The 23239-nt window shown below is 36.7% G+C and overlaps 1 protein-coding gene across 1 annotated transcript in view; it reads right to left on the minus strand.

The window, feature by feature from the left end:
• COL6A5 (collagen type VI alpha 5 chain) overlaps positions 1-23239 on the minus strand; it is a gene marked incomplete at both ends in the record, with an annotated part of 114934 nt that overhangs the window by 22056 nt on the left and 69639 nt on the right. Inside the window, 4 exons of the mRNA XM_082840403.1 lie at positions 12233-12441; positions 18204-18294; positions 21225-21878; positions 22413-22506. Coding sequence (XP_082696529.1) covers positions 12233-12441; positions 18204-18294; positions 21225-21878; positions 22413-22506 — 1048 coding nt within the window. The remainder of the gene's footprint in view (positions 1-12232; positions 12442-18203; positions 18295-21224; positions 21879-22412; positions 22507-23239) is intronic.

Raw genomic sequence — 23239 nt, forward strand, 5'->3', positions numbered from 1 at the left:
GAGGGTGGCCTACATGCTGAGGTGGAGCCAAAACCAAAGCTGAACCCCAGGAGCTGTGCAAACAAAGAAGAGAAAGGGAAATTTCTCTGTGCAGCCTCAGGAGGAGCAGATTAAATCCCCGCAATCAACTTGATAAACTCTACATCTGTGGAATAACTGAATAGACAACGAATGTTCCCAAAATTGAGACAGTGGACTTAGGGAGCAACTGTAGACTTGGGATTTGCTTTCTGTGTCTGATTTGTTTTTGGTTTCATGTTTATCTTAGTTTAGTTTTTAGTGCTTATTATCACTGGTGTGTTTATTTATTGGTTTGGTTGTTCTTTTCCTTTTTTCTTTTCTTCTCTTTTTGTGAGTGTGTATGTGCATGTTTCTTTGTGAGTTTGTCTGTTTAGATTTGTTTTACCATCAGTTTGGAGGTTCTATCTGTTTGTTGGTTTTTTTTTTCTTTTCTCCCAAGCCGTGTGGCTGGCAGACTCTTGGTGCTCCAGCCGGGTGTCAGGCCTGGGCCTCTGAGGTGGGAGAGTCGAATCCAGGATATTGGTCCACCAGAGCCCTCCTGGCCCCACGTAATATTAATCAGTGAGAGCTCTCCCAGACATCTGTCTCAACACTAAGACCCAGTTCCACCCAACCTCCAGCAAGCTCCAGTGCTAGACACTTCATGAGAAACAACTAGCAAGATAGGAACACAAACCCACCCATTAGCAGAGAGGCTGCCTAAAGTCATACTAAGTTCACAGACACCCCAAAACACACCACCGGACTCGGCCCTGCGTACAAGAAGGACAAGATCCAGCCCCACCCACCAGAGCACAGGTACCAGTCCCCCCCACCCACAACACGGAAGCCTACAAAAGCCACTGAACCAACCTCAATCACTGGGGGCAGACACCAAAAATAACATGAACTATGAACTTGCAGCCTGTGAAAAGGCAACCCCAAACACATTAGCTTAAACAAAATGAGAACACATAGAAATATGCAGCAGATGAAGAAGAAGGTAAAAACCTACCAGACCAAACAAATGAAGAGGAAATAGGCAGTCTACCTGAAAAACAATTCAGAATAATGATAGTAAACATGATCCAAAATCTTGGAAATATAATGGAGAAAATACAAGAAACTTTTAACAAGGACTTAGAAGAACTAAAGAGCAAACAAACAATGATGAACAACACAATAAATGAAATTAAACATACTCTAGAAGGAATCAGTAACATAATAACTGAGGCAAAAGAATGGATAAGTGACCTGGAAGATAGAAGAGTCAAAACAACTGCCACAGAGCAGAATAAAGAAAGAGAATGAAAAGAATTGAGGACAGTCTCAGAGACCTCTGGGACAACATTAAATGTACCAACATTCGAATTATAGGAATCCCTAGAGAAGAAGAGAAAAAGAAAAGGACCGAGAAAATATTTGAAGAGATTATAGTTGAAAACTTCTCTAATATGAGAAATAGTAATATTAATCAAACTATCAAAAATTAAACTCAAAGAAAAAATACTAAAAGCAGCAAGGGAAAAGCAACAAATAACACACAAAGGAATCCCCATAAGGTTAACAGCTGATCTTTCAGCAGAAATTCTGCAAGACAGAAGGGAGTAGCAGGAAATATTAAAAGTGATGAAAGGGAAGAACCTACAACAAAGATTACTCTACCCAGCAAGGATCTCATTCAGATTTGACAGAGAAATTAAAATCTTTACAGACAAGCAAAAGCCAAAAGAATTCAGCGTCACCAAACCAGCTCTACAACAAATGCTAAAGGAAGTTCTCTAGGTGGGAAACACAAGAGAAGGAAAACACCTACAAAATCAAAAACAAAGCAATTAAGAAAATGGTAATAGGAACATACATATCGATAATTACCTTAAATGTAAATGGATTAAATGCCCCAAACAAAAGACATAGACTGGCTGAATGGATACAAAAACAAGGGCCGTATATATGCTGTCTACAAGAGACCCACTTCAGACCCAGAGACACATGCAGATTGAAAGAGAGGGGATGTAAAAAGATATTCCATGAAAATGGAAATCAAAAGAAAGCTGGAGTAGCAATTCTCATATAACACAAAATAGACTTTAAAATAAAGACTATTACAAGAGACAAAGAAGGACAAAACATAAGGATCAAGGGATCAATACCAGAAGAAGATATAACAATTGTAAATATTTACGCACCAAACATAAGGCAAATGCTAAGAGCCATAAAAAGGGAAATCAACAGTAATGCAAGAATAGCAGGGGACTTTAACACCCCGCTTTCACCAATGGACAGATCATACAAAATTAAAATAAATAAGGAAACACAAGCTTTAAATGACACAGTAGACCAGGTGGACTTAATTGATACTTAAAGGACATTCCATCCCAAAACAACAGAATACACTTTCCTCTCAAGTGCACATGGAACATTCTCCAGGATAGATCACATCTTGGGTCATAAATAAAGCCTCAGTAAATTTAAGAAAACTGAAATCATATAAAATATCTTTTCTGACAACAACATTATGAGACTAGATATCAAGTATGGGTAAAAAAACTGTAAAAAATACAAACACTTGGTGACTAAACAATATGCTACTAAATAACCAGGTGATCACTGAAGAAATCAAAGAGGAAATCAACAAATACCTAGAGACAAATGACAATGAACACATGATGATCCAAAACCTATGGAATGCAGCAAAAGCAGTTCTAATAGGGAAGTTTCTAGCAATACAATCCTACCTCAAGAAACAAGAAACATCTCAAATAAACAACCTAACTTTATACCTAAGGCAATTAGAGAAAGAAGAAGAAGAACAACAACAACAAAAAACAAACAAAGTTGGCAGAAGAAAAGATATCATAAAGATCAGATCAGATATAAATGAAAAAGAAATGAAGGAAACAATAGCAAAGGTTAATAAAACTAAAAGCTGGTTCTTTGAGAAGATAAAATTGATAAGCCATTAGCCAGACTCATCAAGAAATAAATGGAGAGGACTCAAATCAACAGAATTAGAAATGAAAATGGAGATGTAACAACTGACACTGCAGAAATACAAAGGATCAGAGAGACTACCACAAGCAACTCTATGCCAGTAAAATGGACAACCTGGAAGAAATGGACAAATTCATAGAAAGTACAACCTACAAAAACTGAACCAGGAAGGAATAGAAAATATGAACAGACCAACCACAAGAAATGAAATTGAAACTGTGATTAAGAATCTTCCAACAAACAAAAGCCTAGGATCAGATGGCTTCACAGGTGAATTTTATGAAATATTTAGAGAAAAACTAAGACCTATCCTTCTCAAACTCTTCCAAAATATAGCAGAGGGAGTAACACTCCCAAACTCATTCTACGAGGCCACCATCACCCTAATAACAAACCAGACAAAAATGTCACAAAGAAAGAAAACTACACTGACGAACATAGATGCAAACATCCTCAACAAAATACTACCAAACAGAATCCAAAAGCACACTAAAAGGATCATACACCATGATCAAGTGAGGTTTATTCGAGGAATGCAAGGATTCTTCAATGTATGCAAATCAATCAATGTGATAAACCATATTAACAAATTGAAGGATAAGAACCATATGATAACCTCAGTAGATACAGAAAAGGCTTTTGACAAAATTCAACACCCATTTATGATAAAAACCCTCCAGAAAGTAGGCATAGCGGGAACTTACCTCAACATAATAAAGGCCATATATGACAAACCCACAGCCAACATCATTCTCAATGGTGAAAAACTGAAACCATTTCCTCTAAGATCAGGAAGAAGACAAGGGTGCCCACCCTCACCACTATTATTCAAGACAGCTTTGGAAGTTTTAGCCATGGTAATTAGAGAAGAAAAAGAAATAAATGGAATCCAAATTGGAAAAAGAAGTAAAATTGTCAGTGTTTGCAGATGACATGATACTTTACATAGAGAATCCTAAAGATGCTACCAGAAATCTCCTAGAGCTAATCAATGAATTTGGTAAAATAGCAGGATACAAAATTAATGCACAGAAATATCTTGTATTTCTATACATTAATGATGAAAAGTCAGAAAGAGAAATTAAGGAAACACTCCCATTTACCATTTCAACAAAAAGAATAAAATGCCTAGGAATAAATCTACCTAAGGAAACAAAAGACCTGTATGCAAAAAATTATGACACTGATGAAAGAAATTAAAGATGATACAAATAGATGGAGAGATATACCATGTTCTTGGATTGGAAGAATCAACATTGTGAAAATGACTCTACTACCCAAAGCAATCTACAGATTCAGTGCAATCCCTATCAAACTACCAATGGCATTTTTCACAGAACTGGAACAAAAATTTTCACAATTTCTACGGAAACACAAAAGACCCCAAATAGACAAAGCAATCTTGAGAAAGAAAAATGGAGCTGGAGGAATCAGGCTCCCTGACTTCCTATACTACAAAGCTACAGTAATCAAGACTGGCACAAAGACAGAAATATAGATCAATGGAACAGGATAGAAAGCCCAGAGATAAACCCACGCACATATGGTCACCTTATTTTTGATAAAGGAGGCAAGAATATACAATGGAGAAAAGACAGTCTCTTCCATAAGCGGTGCTGGGAAAACTGGATAGCTACATGTCAAAGAAAGAAATTAGAACACTCCATAACACTACACACAAAAATAAACTCAAAATGGATTAAAGACCTAAATATAAGGCCAGACAATATAAAACTCTTAGAGGAAAACGTAGGCAGAACACTCTGTGGCATAATTCACTGCAAGATGCTTTTTGACCCACCTCCCAGAGAAATGGAAATAAAAACAAAAACAAACAAATGGGACCTAATGAAACTTAAAAGTTTTTGCAGAGCAAAGGAAACCATAAACAAGATGAAAATACAACCATCAGAAGGGGAGAAAATATTTGCAAATGAAGCAACTGACAAAGGATTAATCTCCAAAATCTATAAGCAGCTCATGCAGCTCAATATCAGAAAAACAAACAACCCAATTCAAAAATGGGTGGAAAACCTAAATGGACATTTCTCCAAAGAAGACATACAGATGGCTAACAGGCACATGAAAAGATGCTTAATATCACTAACCACAAGAGAAATGCAAATCAAAACCACAATGAGGTATCACCTCACACCGGACAGAATGGCCATCATCAAAAAATCTAGAAAGAATAAGTGCTGGAGAGGGTGTGGAGAAAAGGGAACCCTCTTGCACTGTTGGTGGGAATGTAAACTGAGACAGCCAGTATGGAGGTTCCTCAAGAAACTAAAAATAGAACTACCATATGACCCAGCAATCCCCCTACTGGGTATATACCCTGAGAAAACCGTAATTCAAAAAGACGTGTACCACAATGTTCATTGCAGCACTAGTTACAACAAGCAGGACATGGAAGCAACCTAAGTGTCCATCAACAGATGAATGGATAAAGAAGATATGGCACATATATACAATGGAATATTACTCAGCCATAAAAAGAAACGAAATTGAGTTATTTGTAGCGAGGTGGATGGACCTAGAGTCTTTCATACAGAGTGAAGTAGGTCAGAAAGAGAAAAATAAATACCATATGCTAACACATATGTATGGAATCTAAAAAAAAAAAAAAGAAAGAAAAATTGGTCATGAAGAACCTAGGGGCATGACAGGAATAAAGACGCAGACCTACTAGAGAATGGACTTGAAGACACGGGGAGGGGGAAGGGTAAGCTGTGACAAAGTGAGAGAGTGGCATGGACGTATATACACTACCAAATGTAAAATAGATAGCTAGTGGGAAGCAGTCACATAGCACAGGGAGATCAGCTCGGTGCTTTGTGACTAGCTAGAAGGGTGGGATAGGGAGGGTGGGAGGGAGGGAGATGCAAGAGGGAAGAGATATGGGGATATATGTATATGTATAACTGATTCACTTTGTTATAAAGCAGAAACTAACACTCCATTGTAAAGCAATATACTCCAGTAAAAACGTTAAAAGAAAAAAAAAGATGTGGCACATATATACAGTGGAATATCAGTCATGAAAAGAAATGAAATTGCGTTAATTTGTAATGAGGTGGATGGACCTTGAGTCTGTCATAGACAGTGAAGTACGTCAGAAGGAGAAAAACAAATACCATATGCTAACATATGTATATGGAATCTAAAAAAAATAAATGGTTCTGATGAACCGGTGGGCAGGGCAGGAATAAAGACGCAGATGCAGAGAATAGACTTGAGGACACAGGGAGGGTGAAGGGTAACCTGGGACGAAGTGAGAGAGTGGCATGGACATATACACACTACCAAATATAAAATAGCTAGTGGGAAGTAGTTGAATAGCACAGGGAGATCAGCTCGGTGCTTTGTGACCACCTAGAGGGGTGGGATGGGGGGGTGAGATAGGGAGGGTGGGAGGGAGATGAAAGAGGGGGGGGATAAGGGTTTATAAGTATCCGTATAGCTGATTCACTTTGTTATACAGCAGAAACTAACACAACATTTTAAGGCAATTATACTCCAATAAAGATGTGAAAAAAAGAATTAATAAATATTTATGGCTTTATTCATGTATGGTTTATAAAAAAGCATGAGAGAAAAATAATTAAATTAAAATTTAAAAATTGAATTGTGCCACCAAAATTGTTTTTAAAATAGGGCTTCCCTGGTGGCACAGTGGTTGGGCGTCCGCCTGCCGATGCAGGGGACACGGGTTCGTGCCCCGGTCCGGGAGGATCCCACATGCCGCGGAGCGGCTGGGCCCATGAGCCGTGGCAGCTGCTCCTGCACGTCCGGAGCCTGTGCTCCACGACGGGAGAGGCCACAACAGTGAGAGGCCCACGTACCGCAAACAAACAAACAAACAAACAAAAAAACAACTCCCCCACTGATGACATGATGATCGTCAAATTTGGTGCTGGATATATTTCGTCATTTGAAAATGCAGACAATGCCCTTGCCAGACAACACAGCCTACATTGTTAAGTTAACGTTTTTGTGGAAATGGGCATGGATTTGAATCCTGGCTCTGCCGCTTACAAGCTGTGTGATGTTGCTTGAGGATCTTAACCTTTGCATCAGTGTCCTCATCTGTAATATGTAATAGTCATTATAATAATAATAATAGATTTTCGTGGTAAGGATTAAGTTAAATCATGTATATAAAGTGCCTGGTGCATAGTTGCACTAAATAAGTGGTAGCTTCTGTGATTACTATTATTTCTCATGCATTGTTTGATCATCAAGTGAGACAGTGAATACAATACTGAGATGAATACTGGTCCCCAAAGCATTCCACCTGCACTTTTTTTTTAACATCTTTATTGAGTATAATTGCTTTACAACGGTCTGTTAGTTTCTGCTTTATAACACAGTGAATCAGTTATACATATACATATGTTCCCATATCTCTTCCCTCTTGAGTCTCCCTCCCTCCAACCCTCCCTATCCCACCCCTCTAGGTGGTCACAAACCACCGAGCTGATCTCCCTGCACTTTTTATTAAACTGAATACTTTCTTACTTGTATTAAGCTTTCTTTTTTTTACTCAGAGTATACTCTGATTATCAGATTACAAGCTCCTTGAAGACAGGGCCTCTGTCTGAATCTTTTTTTTTTTAATCTCTCTAACCCCCCAAAAGACTAGCATGGGGCTTAATTCAGAACAGGAGTTAATTACATATTTGCTGCATGGATATTCATGGGAAAATCCATGTAAATGCTTGGCAGAGTCCTTTCCTATAGGAAGCCCTCAACGAGGGCTGCCACTGTTTTGTCGATTGCCACCACCACCATCACCCAATTATCACTTCAACTATCTATGTTTTATTCCATTAGCAAAGGGTCCCCATGAAAAAAAGTGTTGCTAACACTATAGAACATTGCTTTAGTAATTCCAACAAATGATTGCATGAGACCTACAGAAGCAGCCTCCATGAAGTCAAATCATCCACATCCCCTGAACTCACCAGTTCACATTAGCTCTGCCTCATGCAAAATCTTCAAGGAAGACACCCAAAGTATAACTATACAATAAATTCTCAAGCAAAAGTGAATGTCACAACCTCAGTCCACAGCTTAAAATGAACAGGAGACTCAGTTTATCCCCCAAAGAGCATCCAGATGGTTGGGATTTCCTAAAGTATTCATGAAACATGTCATTACAATTCAGACATGATCCCAATTCTATCACTGACTTCTTTAGCATATGTACAGATATGAAAGTAGGACATTCAGCTGGGGGACTGCTCTATTGGGTGACTCAGAAGCCAGTTCTGCTGCATTTAATTCCAGTACAGATTTAAATGTAGCAGAAGATATATGTCTTCAAGTTCAACACGTGACAGCAAAAATTAGAAGCAAGCTAAGTGTTCAACAACAGATAAATAGTTAAATACATTCATTCATTGAAAGTAACATTATGAGAACACAAAAAAATCAGTATGAAGCTTGCAGCAATATGTAAAATGTATAACATATGTGAAAAGCAGGATATGAAATTGAATAAAACTATGTAAACCTATATGCCTCTGGAAAAACCAAAGACTGTACTCCACACAAATAGCTCAGTCTGCTAAATTGTGTGATTTGTGACTCTGTATTAAAATGTTATATGGTATGATAGTACTTTTACAATTTTTTAAAAATTAGCAGAATCCTAAGGGTGTACTGGGAAATAGTGGACAGGGTGTAGAAATCTTGAGTCCTTATACTGAATTTTTTAGTTCCCTGATCTTGGGGGCTTGAAGTTTCTTCTAAAACAGGGTTTCTTTCACTATTGACAGTCTGATTGGATAATTCTTTGTTGTGAGAGGATGTCCTGTGTGCATTGTAGGATGTTTAGCAGCATCTGTGGCCTCTAGATGCCAGTAGTACCCTCCAGTTATGACAACTAAAAATGTCTCCAGACATTGCAATATTTCTCCTAGGGTAGAGTAGGGTGGAATCATCCCCAGGAGAATTTGCAAAAGCTAATCACTAAATACCTTTCCAGCTCTACTACCTTATGATTGATTCAAAATCAAAATATACACTGGCTTAAAAAAACAAAACTGATTGTAGATCACAATCAAAGTTATCAAAATAAAAATGTAAAACAAAATCCATGCAAATTCCCTTGAGCACAACTCCAGCCTAGTTTGAAGAGAGAAGTGTTGCCTCTTAGTTCTTAATAAAATTCATTGAAAAGAACATCAGCTGAAATTATCCTAAGGCCAGGGAGTGCTTAAAGCTATGAGTGTGCCCTAGGCTGAGTTTGGGTTGGCATTTAACATTCATTAAAAATTATCCTGTCCCTCTTTAATCTTGACAATAGACTAACTGTATCTTAAGTATTAGTTAACATAGCAACTTTGATGAAAGTGCTAGGCTCACCATTGGGTCAACAGTTGCAATTTAATTAGAATTAAACCACCCATTTTTTATTACATAATTCCAAAGAACTATGTGTATTCCATTGGTGAGTAATTAAGAGCAACTGAATTTTCCAAGGAATTTTTATATTGTGGATGTGTGGTCAAAATGCATAATAGTATCTCTGGATAACCCGTACATATTTGGATCTTAAAATGTCTTGTTAGATAGATCTTGGATGAATAGATGGGTGGATGAATGTTCAGTGTTCTTGGATGAGTAAAATAAAATTATAATCCAGTTTACCTGGATCCCTTTGACAATAGGAATTCTTCTGTGATACTAGTTACTCAATTGCTTTTAGCTGAGAACACAGAGCAAATCAGGAAGCACACCAAAGTGGTAGCATGCACAGTAGTTCTTAAACTTCAGCCTGGATCAGATTTTTTGCTTGTTAAAAATCAGATGGTTGAGCCCCACCTCCAGTTTCTGCTTCAGTAGGTTCAGGATCAGTGCATTTCTAACAAGTTCTCAGGTGATGCTGATGCTGCTGGTTTAGGGACACACTTTTTGAGAATCACTGGGATAGTGGATCTGAAAAATGAGGACCTACGAAAATCACCTATGGTGGTTTTAAAGCTTGTGGCTTTTTCCTGGCCACTCACACCCCTAAATATGAAGCAGTAGTACTGAGAAGGGCTTAGGAATCTATGCTTGTGAAGGGCTTCCAGGTGATCCTGATATAAATTGTCTTTGAGCTGCTGTAAGGAGTGGAGAGGGCCAGGAAAGGTGATGCAATTAAGGATGAACTTGGAAACTGGAGTAGGGAGGAAGAAGCAAGGGAGAGGCCTAGGTAGAAAGATAGTGGTTGTGTTTCTTGTGAAAGAGAGTGATACACAACTCATTGCCAGCCCACAGTACTCTGGGAACTCTAAAAATTTCTTAAATGGTTAAGATTCTTGACTTCTCCAGGACTCTCCATTTAAGGGCACAAAAATCAGCCCTTGGCCATAAGAATCACATTATAAATGAGTAATAAGCATAGCATGTGGAAGCTCTTATGGAAGTTATCAATCTCTTTATTTGTGCTATACATCTGGAACGTGTATCAAAGCTCATCTCTTAGCGACTGGATAAAATATCTGAACTACAATTTACTCTCCTTGAGGATGGCACATTATACAGAAAGTTCTCAGCGGCTTTTGACAACTAGCTAGCAATGATTTTAAAAAGAAAAAAAAAAAAGAAAGAAAGGAATAGTATGAAGTCCCTAGACAACACTGATGATCTGAGACTCAGATTTATTGTAAAGGATAAAAATATATATATATTATCCTTAGATCTGAGACTCTGTTTCCAGGCAATCACAACTCAACATAATCCTCCACAGAACTCCCAACACTTCAATCCACTGCAAGAGAAATTGGGTGTGGTAGGTGTAACAGCAAATTGACATTTTTTTCCTATAGAGCCATGCAACAATTATTTCTGCAGCCAAATTGACCCTTAAACTGGTTATGAGTATCTTGATATCCAGACATCTGAAAAACCAAATGAAAAGTATTTCTATTGCTATTGAACAACGGTCATTAAAGATGGCTGCAAAGATGAGTTTCTCCTTTGTTCCCTTAAATATCCAATTAATTCAGTCTTTCTTGAAAAGTTTCACACTTCTAAATTATTAGAATTTAAAATGCTTACTACTAACAATACTGTCACAAATGACAATTTCTTATTCCAACTCTGCCAAAATAACTTCTCTTTTTCTTTTATTTTTCTTCCAAAACCAAACCATAATAAATTCCTATGCCTTGAGGGCTGTTGTAATTCCCATATCGTTAAAATGAATACCCCAAATTAATTGCATCCATTAAGAAGAACAAATTTTGTATTTTCTTCTTTAAGCTATGTCTATATAATGATGAAAACCTGTTTTAAATAAGAAATCACACACTTGAATGCCTTAATGCCAAGGAACTACATACATCCAGGTTTACTTCATTACTTTTTTTTTACTAAAAAAAGTCTTATTTTTCAACTAATGATTGATTCTTTAATTCTCAAGTCTAGCTTCTATAAAGGAAAGTTTAGCTGCTTTAAAGACAAAATTCAAACATGTATATTTCAGAAATGGGGGGAAATATGGGGACATCAGTGTTGAACCCAAGGAAAAGAACATTTATTTATCCAAGGAAATTACTAAGAATAAATATTATGAGATTGGCCACCTTTTCTTTCAAACTTGCATATTCTAACATCACACATGATACTTACGACATAATGCTTTAAATGCTGGCATTCTGGCCAAATGAGCATTTTGGGAGACTCTAGATACATAGATGGAATAGCTGAATAGTGTGTTTAGAATGCCCACCCTTTCAAATGAAAATACAGCCAAAATTCTATGATCTGATTTGTTTGAAACTATTAAATCCTGACAAAAAGCATTACTGCTTTGCCATTAAAATGTATAGAGTATAGAGTGGGGTAGTTTATTTTATTTCCAGTTAAAAAACCTTACACCTTCTCATGCAATCACAAATTCTGGGGCACTGGTCAGGCCAACTTTTAAAAGTTCCTCCTTTGCTATGTTATTCTCTGTAGTACCTCCTTCTACATCACACTAACCTAAATTGTGGTTTCTAGAGAAACCTTAAGTTTGGTGAGCATATCAGTGACATTTCTTAGAGCTTATCAGTGATTTCCAGAGTGGTGCCTGTGACCATTTAAATCTTCAGATCAAATAAAAGCTGCAGTTGTAGCCACCATCTTGAACTTGAAGAAAGTTGCTTTTTATACCCACCTTATTTATTTGATTCTCTATTAGTGTTAAAAGATGAGGATCCAGTTATTTCTAAATTACCGCTATAACTTTTCATTTCCTTACCAGCAGTGAGACTTGCAATTTCTTCAGAATCCTGATCTTTTTCATATTTAGTTGTTAATTTCTGTGGCATAAACATTTGGCTTGGAATGTAAGTCAGATGGTCACTTCCACTGTCTTCCAACACAAAAGATGAATCTCTGACCGCACTAAATTCCTGGCCAATGAAGCTGTTCTCTCCTGAAGAAATATCTTGTTGCTCAGGGGTAAATCTAGAAGATAAAAGGGAAAGTTTTAGGTGAACCTATATAACTTTGGGAAATACAACTAAAATATCACAAAAATTTAGTATAGTTAATTATTTCTTAGAAGAAAGACAATTGGGTGATAAAAATTTATTTCAATCAAATAATTTATTATACTACAGGGGAATTCTACTAAACATGTAAAAAAGAACTAATACCTATCCTTCTCAAACTATTCCAAAAAATTCAAGAGGACGGAACACTCCCAAATTCATTCTACAAGGCCACCAGTACCCTGAAACCAAAACCAGACAAAGACACTACAAAGAAAGAAAATTACATGTCAATATCTTAGATGAGTACAGATGCAAAAATCCTCAACAAAATATTAGCAGAATGAATCCAAATCCGAATGTATTAGAGGATCATACACTGTGTCAAGTTGGATTTATTCCAGGGACACAAGAATGGTTCAACATACATAAATCAATTAGTGTGATATGCCACATTAAAAAAAGGAAGCACAAAAATTACATGATCATCTCAATATATGCAGAAAAAGCATTTGACAAAATTCAACCTCCATTCATGATAAAAACTCTCATCAAAGTGGGTACAGAAGGAACATATCTCAACATAATTAAAGACCATTTATGGCAAATCCACAGCTAACATATGCAGTGGTGGAAAGCTGAAAGGTTTTCCTCTAAATTTAGGGACAAGATAAGGCTATTTAACCACTTCTATTTAACAGTTTTGGAAGTCCTAGCCACAGCAATCAGATAAGAAAAAGAAATAAAAGGCATTCAAATTGGAAGGGAAGAAATAAAACTGTCCCTATTTGCAGATGGCATGATACTTTATATAGATACCCTAAAGTCTCTACCCAAAAACTATTAGAACCAATAAATGAATTAAGCAAAGTCACAGGACACAAGATTAATATACAGAAATCTGTTGCTTTCCTCTACACTAATAATGAACTATCAGAAAGAGAGAGTGAAAAACCAATCCCATTTAAAATCTCTTCGTGGGCTTCCCTGGTGGTGCAGTGGTTGAGAATCTGCCTGCCAATGCAGGGGATATGGGTTCGAGCCCTGGTCTGGGAAGATCCCACATGCCATGGAGCAACAGGGTCCATGAGCCACAACTACTGAGCCTGTGCATCTGGAGCCTGTGCTCCACAACAAGAGAGGCCACAACAGTGAGAGGCCCGCCCACCATGATAAAGAGTGGCCCCCGCTTGCCACAACTAGAGAAAGCCCTCACACAGAAACGAAGACCCAACACAGCCAAAAATAATAAATAAATAAATTTATTAAAAAACAAATCACTTCAAAAAGAATAAAATACCAAGGAGGTAAAAGACCCATACTCTGAAAACAATAAAACATTGATAAAGGAAATTAAAGATGATACAAAGAAATAGAAAGATATCCTGTGCCTTTAGATTGAAAGAATTAATATTGCTAAAATGACCATACTACCCAAAGGAGATTTAATGCAATTCCTAACAAAATATCCATGAAATTTTTCACAGAACTAGAACAAATAATCCTAAGATTCATATGAAACCACAAAAGACGCTGAATTTCCAAAGCAAGGTTGAAAAAAAGAACAAAGCTGGAGATACCATCCTCCCAGACTTCAGACTATACTACAGAGCTACAGTAATCAAAACAGCAAGGTACTGGCACAAAAACAGATACAGAGATCAATGGAACAGAATAGAGAGCCCAGAAATAAGCCCACACACTTATGGTCACTTAACCTAGCTATGACAAAAGAGGCAAGAATATGCAATGGAGAAAAGACAGTCTCTTCAATAAGTGGTGCTGGGAAAACTGTACAGCTACATGTAAAACAACGAAATTAGAACACTTTCTTACACCATATACACAAATAAACTCAAAATAGATTAAAGACCTAAATGTAAGACCAGAAGCCACAAAATTCCTATAAGAGAATATAGGCAAAACATTCTCTGACATAAATCGCAAGCAATATTTTTTTTTGTCTCTGCCTCCTAAAGCAAAAGAAATAAAAGCAAAAATAAAGAAATGGGACCTATTAAACTTAAAAGCTTTTGCACAGCAAAGGAAACAACTGAAAAAACTAAAAGACAACCTATGGTGTGGGAGAAAATATTTGCAAATGATATGACTGATAAGGGGTTAATATTCAAAAGAGATAAATAGCTCATAAAACACAATATAAAAAAAACCAATTAAAAAATGGGCAAAAGAGCTAAATAGAAATTTCTCCAAAGAAGACATACAAATGGCCAGTAGGCACATGGAAAGATGCTCAGCATTGCTAATTATCAGAGAAATACAAACCAAAACCACAATGAGATAGCTCCTCACACCTGTCAGAATGGCTATCATCAAAAAGTCTACAAATAACAAATGTTGGTGAGGATGAGGATGTGGAGAAAATGGAACCCTGTACACTGTTGGCAGGAATGTAAATTGGTGCAGCGATTATGGAAAACAGTATGGATGTTCCTTAAAAAACTAAAAATAGAGCTACCATATGATCCAGCAATTCGCATCCTGGGCATACATCCGAAGAAACACAAACACTAATTTGAAAAAATATATGAACCCCAATGTTCATAGCAGCACTATTTACAATAGCCAATACATGGAAGCAACCCGTGTCCATCAACAGATGATTGGCTTAAGAAGATGTGGTATATATATTAAATAGAATATTACTCAGCCATAAAAAAAATGAATTATTGCCATTTGAAGCAACAGGGATGGACCTAGAGAATATTACACTTAGTTAAGTAAGTCAGAGAGAGAAAGACAAATACTGTATGATATCACTTATATGTGGAATTAAAAAATAATACAAATGAATGTATATAGCAAAACAGAAACAGACTCACAGATACAGAGAACAGACTAGTGGTTACCAGAGGGGAGAGAGTGCGGGGGGAGGAGCAGGTTAGGGGTAAGGGATTAAGAAATATAAACTACTGTGTATAAAATAGATAAGCAACAAGGATATTTTGTATAGCACAGGGACTTATAGCCATTATCTTGTAATAACTTTTAATTGAGTATAATCTATAAAAGTACTGAATCATTCTGCTGTACTCCTGAAACTCATATAATATTGTAAATCAACTATACTTCATTTTTTTAAAAAAGCATATACTGATACATTTGTGTAAATTCCCATTTATCCTTCCCTTTCTTGCCATCTGCTTATAGCCTATGAAACACTACTTTGGACTAAATCAAGTCTGATTTGTCACAGAGTTTTAGATAAATGACAAGAAACTCATAGGTTACTTGGGACAAGCAAATAATGTGTCTCAGTTTGATATCAATCTCCACAGAAAATGTAGAAAATAGTCATTTAATCTACCATCAACTTCTCTGAGAAGAATAAAACTATATAAAATATATCTCATTGACACCATGCTTCCTGAAATGGTGTCTACATTTGTATTCTTTGGAGTAAGAATGATAGTTTGAAAATATTGTGTTTTTATATAGGTGACGGTAAAAAACATATTCAATATAAGTTTATTCTTATTCTATTAATGCACCTTTATGCAATTTCAAGTCCATGTTTATGTTTGCATTGATACTGTTGTTTGGCACCTGGTGGTACTACTTTAACTGTTGAGAGTTAATGAGGAAAGGAAATAAAGTCAGACATAATATTATCAACAATACATTCACACCAAGTAAAAGCCAAATGATACAATGACTAGAGTGGGAATGATCGTTTTGCAGTAGTGCAGGTGAAGACAAGTGCTGGGGAATCAAGCACTCACAGAACTGAGTGGGCAAGCTGAGAGCAGAGGTGACTCTGCAGCATGCATCATGTTTTACACATTTTACCAATATGCACCATATTATTAAAAAAATTTTATTGAAACATAGTTAATTTACAATGTTCTGTTAGCTTCAGGTATACAGTAAAGCGATTCATTTATACATACATATATATGTGTATATATACACATATATATGTATATTTTTCAGATTCTTTTCCATTATAGGTTATTACAAGATATTGAGTATAGTTCTCTGTGTAGTCCTTGTAGTTTACCTATTTTATATATAGTAGTATGTATATGTTAATCCCAAACTCCTAATTTATCCCCCTCCCCTGAACCTTTCCCCTTTGGTAACTATAAGTTTATTTTCTAAGTCTGTGAGTCTATTTCTCTTTTGTAAATAAGTTCATTTGTATCATTTTTTTAGATTACACATATAAGCAATATCATATGATATTTGTCTTTCTCTGTCTGACTTACTTCACTTAGTATGATAATCTCTAGGTCCATCCATGTTGCTGCAAATGGCATTATTTCATTTTTTATGACTGAGTAATATTCCAGTGTGTGTGTGTGCATGTGTGTGTGTGTGTGTGTGTGTGTGTGTGTATTATATCTTCTTTATCCATTCATCTGTTGATGGACATTTAGGCTCTTTATATGCTTGTTTATAAAATTTCTTTTTTTAGTTTTTAGGAATTCTCTTTTGGCTAAGCAGAATCATCTAATACATTAAATTACTGTTTTAAATTTGTGCCTTACTGAGTTTCCTTGGGTTTGATGTACGAATTTATTTTTGTTTGATAGTTGCATAGGAACGATACACGTATGGTATTTGCAGCTAGATTTGTGTTTGTACATGTTAAAATATTATATTAAAATGTAGTCCTGTAAGAATCAATTTTCCTTTAAATAAGAGTATTGTTTATTCCATGTTGGGAAACACTGCTTCACAGGACATCAGTGCCATATTGTCCTTCAGAAGGTGTGAGCTGCTGGACGCTTCCTTGTTAAACTACTAAGTATAAATGAAACCTGATATGAGAGGAACATGTATTTGCATGAATTCTGAGGAACATTTCATCTTGCCATTTTGGATATACGGGATTTATGGGAAAGACCGCATCTATTTTGAGAAGCTCTTTGCTTAATTGCAATCTGATGGGACAGGGCCATTATGGGCTAACTCTGGGCTTTCACAGGCTGTAGTCAGGGATCCAAGCTTGGTGAAATATAGAGAAAAGCACAGAGCAACCAAATGGGCCATTCTCGTTCTGTTTGAGGTTCAAGTCCATTCAGATTAATTATTTATATTTTCACTCAAGATAAAATTTTAAAGAAAATTATTTACATGTGCAATGATATTGTGGGGTCTTTCATGCTGTTTTGGGAATGAAACAATGAATCACATGGAATCCCATACTTCAGTAAGATAAGACATTGGGATAAACTGTAATAAGTGCCTCAGCAGAGGTGTAAAAAGTTATTAAAAAAGGAAAAAATGTGGATTTTGACTGAGTGTAAAGATGGGCTTTGAAGAGGAGACAGGTTTAATCAGGGCCATGAACAATGGGTAGGGTTTCACTGGAAGAAACAGGATCCCAGGCAGTGTGACCAGAGCTCCAGGAGGGTGAACTCCTAGACCTCTGATCACACAAGGCAGACAAGAGTCCAGTGTGGCCGGAACTCAGAGCTTATGATGGGGAGAGATGAGAAGTAAAGTTGAGGTGTGTTGAGACTGAATTCTGGGGTAAATTTCAATATGGAAATTTCTTAGGAAACCATGAATTTTAAAGCAAAATTGTAATAAGCTCATGAGGATGTTATAAAAACATCAATCCTGAAAGCATGCTTGTGTGCAACTTCTGCTACAGAAAATGGAATACATGAAGAGCCTTTCCTTCAGGGACCTTATCTGCCATCAGGCAGTTACACACCCCTCAGTCAATCCATAGTCACTTGTAAATATCAGAGCTTTCTAACTCACAGGAGATTGATACTTTGATTATCCTCTTCCTTTGAATTGATGAGTCTGCAGATGTTCTCAAGCATCAGTGGTGGGTACTGATTGAATTCTCCTATTGAGAGAGGAAAATTATAGTTAGATTTTTAAACTAGAAATTGTATTTGCTAGGGAAAGAGAACTCCAATAGGAATCTTCTTGAAGCAATAAATGTCACTAAAGTATTTCAGCACAATTTGGCTTGGGTGAGAACAGAAAATAGTAGCAACTAGAAATAGCATTCAGAATTTGATTTTAACATTTTGCAGCCAAAAAATTACTGGGATCATGGAAACATACCTCCTCAAATTGTTCATTTAAGGGTTAATTGTGATGCAGAGACACGATTTCCATATGTTCAGGCTAACATAATTTTATTCTGATCCTATAATACTTTTTCACTCAGACTTATGCTAATAGAAAAAGTAATATTTTAATACATGATGCTATTTCTGTGCTTCTGCACCAATTAACACTGATTTCCTAGGAGGAAAATAATCACAGGAAAGATTTTAGCTAACTGACCTAAATAATATGTTCCTTTACCTCTTTCTATTGTTGTTCTATAAACTGTGGAATACTGAGAAATATATAATTTTCCCCTCATTCAGGAAAATAAATAGGTTTTAGTGAAAGGAAATCTTTGACCATTGAATGATCGAAGACTCTGTGAAAATATCTCACAGAATGTTTATGGTTTTATAATAATCATATTTCTCTTGTTCTAAGATGAGCATTTTTTTCTATTTCTCTGAAATGAGACTATGTTTTCTAATCAATTGCAGTTGACAGTTGCTATTGGTGAGGAAGGAATCGTGATGCCATTGTTATCGCCTGTACGTGTGGGAACAACAAACGTGCCAGCACCAAAACTTGTAGAATTGGGGTCAGCAGTTTAGAAAAAATTTCCGGAAGTATTAGTAAAGGAGACTTTTAACCTCTACAAACCAAGTGGTTATGGGAAGACAGTGAATTGGATGTGTTTAACAACATTGCTCAGATGGAAATCAAAAGTAAGCTAGCTCTAATAATTGCAAAGCCTAATTTAAGAGCCTAGCAAGACCAGTTTTGTGTTATTTCATAGAGTCTTTTTAAAGTACTGCTCTATTGGAGTGCATTGACATATACACACTACTATACATAAAATGGATAACTAATAAGGACCTACTGTATAGCACAGGGAACTCTTCTCAATACTCTGTGATGACCTGTATGGGAAAAGAATCTTAAAAAGAGTGGATTTATTATATGTATGGCTGATTCACTTTGCTGTGCAGCAGGAGCCGGCACGGCATTTTAAATCAACTATACTCCAACAAAAATTAAATTAAAAAAAGATTTTCTAAAAAAATCCATCATCGATCTTGATGGTATAAAGAAAAATATTGCATGGGAAAAGATGGATATCAATGACTCTGAGTCAAGAAAGAACTCACAAAAGTCAAATTTTGACTAGAAGAAGTTTTAGGAATGCCTTAACCAAGTGTATTTCACATATATTCCCTTTTTATGTACGCACGAGAGTGACATATCATAGTCTGTCTAAAAGAACTCTTTTGAAGACTATAAAATAAAAAAACTCTAACAGGAATGTCAGTATCAACATTTAACTGGAAGCACTTTTTCTTTCATTTTTCATAATACAATGGTGCATTATACAATGGAAGGCATTTAGAGTTAAAGAAATAACATGATATTCCCAAAGGGGTAATTACTGGATTCTTCAGTTGAATATGAGTCACAGGAGAAAGGGGAAACTCCTTCTGCAATGAAGAGTGAACTTCCAAGTGAACTTGGAAGAGTGAACTTCCAAGACGTTGTCACTATGGTGGTATTGAAGATTCCTTGGTGGAATCTTCCTGGGGTAGAAGACTCCTACGGTGGTGGGATTGGTTCCAACAGAACCTAACTCTACACTTGTCAGATTCCCAGAAAGAAAAGGTTCAGCTCTGATTCCATGGGATCCTCTAGAGCAGGATTTCTCAACCTCAATGCTATTGACATTTTGGGCTGGATTGTTCTTTGCTGTGGGGGGCGCCCTGTGCATTGTAGGATATTTAGCAGCATCCTTGGTCTCTACCCACTAAATACCAGTAGTATCCTCTCTCTTAGTTCTGACAACCAAAATTGTCTCCAGACATTTCCAAATGTCATCTGGGGGGCAAAATCATCCCCAGTTGAGAACCACCTCTATAGAAAGAGCATTTCTCACACCACTTGCGGTGAAGGACAAGGTATTTTTATTTCTAGCCTTTTGCAGACTGATACTTTTGGTTTATATCTTGTTCAATGAGACAATGTCCACTGTTTATACACTTGTATAATGTGGCAATGTCACATTGCTTTAAAAGTTTCTAGATGCTTATTCTCAGTTTCTGTATTTCTTTCTACTCATCAGTTTATGGACTAACATGGTCCAATGGGTAACACTTTGTAGTGCATTGGCCTAGAACCTTTCTACTCAAAGTGTGATCTGTGGACCAGAAGCATTGACATCACTGAAGAACCTGTTAGAAATGCAGAATATTAGGCTCCATCCTACAGATACTGAATCAGAACCTCCATTTTAACAAGATTCCTGTGTGGTCTGTATGCTCAGACTCTTTGGGAGTAGCACTCTCACACAGGTCTCCAGGGTACTCCAAGGTTGGAAATAAACCAGATGTAGCAGGGAAAACTTTTATTTAAATGCTCAACCTGGAGACCACCTAAGAGCTGCTAGAACTTCTTTACGTTGAGCAAGTGAAGTTCAGGAGATCTCCAGTCACTCTGTTCCTTCTAGTGCTGAGATTTTGGCTAAGAGACATTATATCATGAAAAAGGTCTCACTGCATTATGACCAAAGCATAAACAGGGTATAACCAAGATGTGTCCTATTCCTGTCCCCTTTTCACCATCTAATTCACATATTTTGGTTAGCTATAGATACAGAGGTATGTTAGGTTATCAATACTACTAACAAACACTAATTTATTAAAACAAAAAGAAAACAAAATAGTGACTTACGTCTAACTGAGTACACAAATGGCTTTAAAAACTTCACAGCGTAATCCAGGTTTGGTTTATGAATTCTCCCAAGCTGTATCAGATGGTGATCAAGTGGGTGGCTGGCTAGCTCCTCCATGTCCTCCTTATGTGTAGAGCCCAGAGAAATCACAAATATGACATAGCCTTGACACTTGGCCCTCAGAGCCATCTTCTTTAAGAATTCCTTTCTCTCATGATTTCCTCCAGCAGAGACTACAAAGATGACTCTATGTTTTCTCAGTTTGGGTGTTCCTGGGAAGAGATACTTCACAGCCCACAGTAGGGCACGGCCAATGGTGGATTCTCCATTTAGCTGTTGGAGGTAAGTCTGGATGTGCCTCTTCATTAGAGCTTGATTGTCATAAGTTGTAAACTCAAACTCTGTTTTTACCGCATCTTTCTTCCTCCCATCCCAAGGAGAGTAGCTCAACAAGGCAATCCTATCACCAGAGTCTGAGGTTACAGGGTCTGAGGCAATATCAAAGTTGTCAAGCATTGAGCTTACCAAGGCTTTGACATCCTTAAACTCATCACTTGCTATATTCCTAGAATTGTCTAAGAGGAAGGCGACATCCATGTATGAATTTTCAGGTAAGAAAATCTCTTTCTTGCAAGTATTTGGAAAGCATTTATCTGAAAACACATAGAGACTTATCATTGGTTCAATGTTGGCACAAGAAGACACTATTGTTTGAGATCTTCAAGTGAAAAGGGACTGATTACCAAAAATTAATCATCTGATCAATACCTCTTCAATCTCACATCATTTAAATTAATAAGGAATTTTCAACATCCCCATAATTTCTGTGGCCACTAGCAGACGATTTGGGAATGTCTTTGTTGAAAGCAGATGTATACTTAAAGTGTATAAGACATGTCCAAACTCTTTTAGAAAATATTTTAAATATTTTAGAAGCTTTTGATACAAACTATCAAATTGTCCCCAGGAAAAGCCGAATCAATTGGGATAATCTTCTAAACCAATTTTCACATTCTATGGAAACTTCAAACATTACAGAGATTGAAACTCTGACATATGGTGTTGAAAGATCGGAAAACTTAGAATCTACAATCAAAAATATAATTCTTTGATAAAGGTAGATTTAATAACTCACCCAGAAGGCATTTAAGTGTTTCAGCACAATAAATTCTTCTCATTAGTCTTACCATAGCAAAGAGTACAGTGCCGAAGTCTTTCTAATGGTTCATATTCCCCATTTGGAGGAACAGGAAGCACCTGAAATGTTCCCGTGTTGTCAAACTGCATCGAAAAAGAAGTATATGCTTACTTGCTCATTTTCTTTAGTCATCATCAGCAATACACTGTGCACACACTTTAAGAGTTTGAAAAACACCTAACTAATCACCATCACCTTGCATTGTAGCCCATTGCTCTATTCAGTGCAACTTTATGCATACACACACACACACACACACACACACACACACACACACACACACTATCCCCCCTTGATCCTAAACATAACCCAAGGAAGAATATAGAACAGGTATGAGCAACCCAATTTTATGATGAGGAAACTACCACAAGTTAACCACAAGATTCACCCACTGGGGTAGATATTAATATCTCATTCTTATCTCCAAACCTGTAATTCTGCACTGAATTTTCACACACCTCTGATTATGCACCAGCTGTTTATGTACTATACACCAGTTTCTGGGGTTGGGTCTTGCAGAAATTTTACATTCACAAGTTTCCTTTAGCCTCTTTAAGTAGTGATTCCAACTATTTCCAACCAATCACACTATCTAGAAGAAGGCATATCTTTCAGATGTCAAGTGGATTTCTCCAATCACAAATTCCAATCAAAAGTTTATTCCATATTACTCAGCCATAAAATAAGTGAAATAATGCCATTTGCAGCAACATGGATGGGCCTAGAGATTATCATACTAAGTGAAGTCAGAAAGAGAAAGACAGATACCATGTGACATCACTAGTGGAATCTAAAATATGACACAAATGAACATAT

This window comes from Leucopleurus acutus, assembly GCF_964270905.1.
Source record: "Leucopleurus acutus genome assembly, chromosome: 5".
Taxonomy (NCBI): Eukaryota; Metazoa; Chordata; class Mammalia; order Artiodactyla; family Delphinidae; genus Leucopleurus; species Leucopleurus acutus.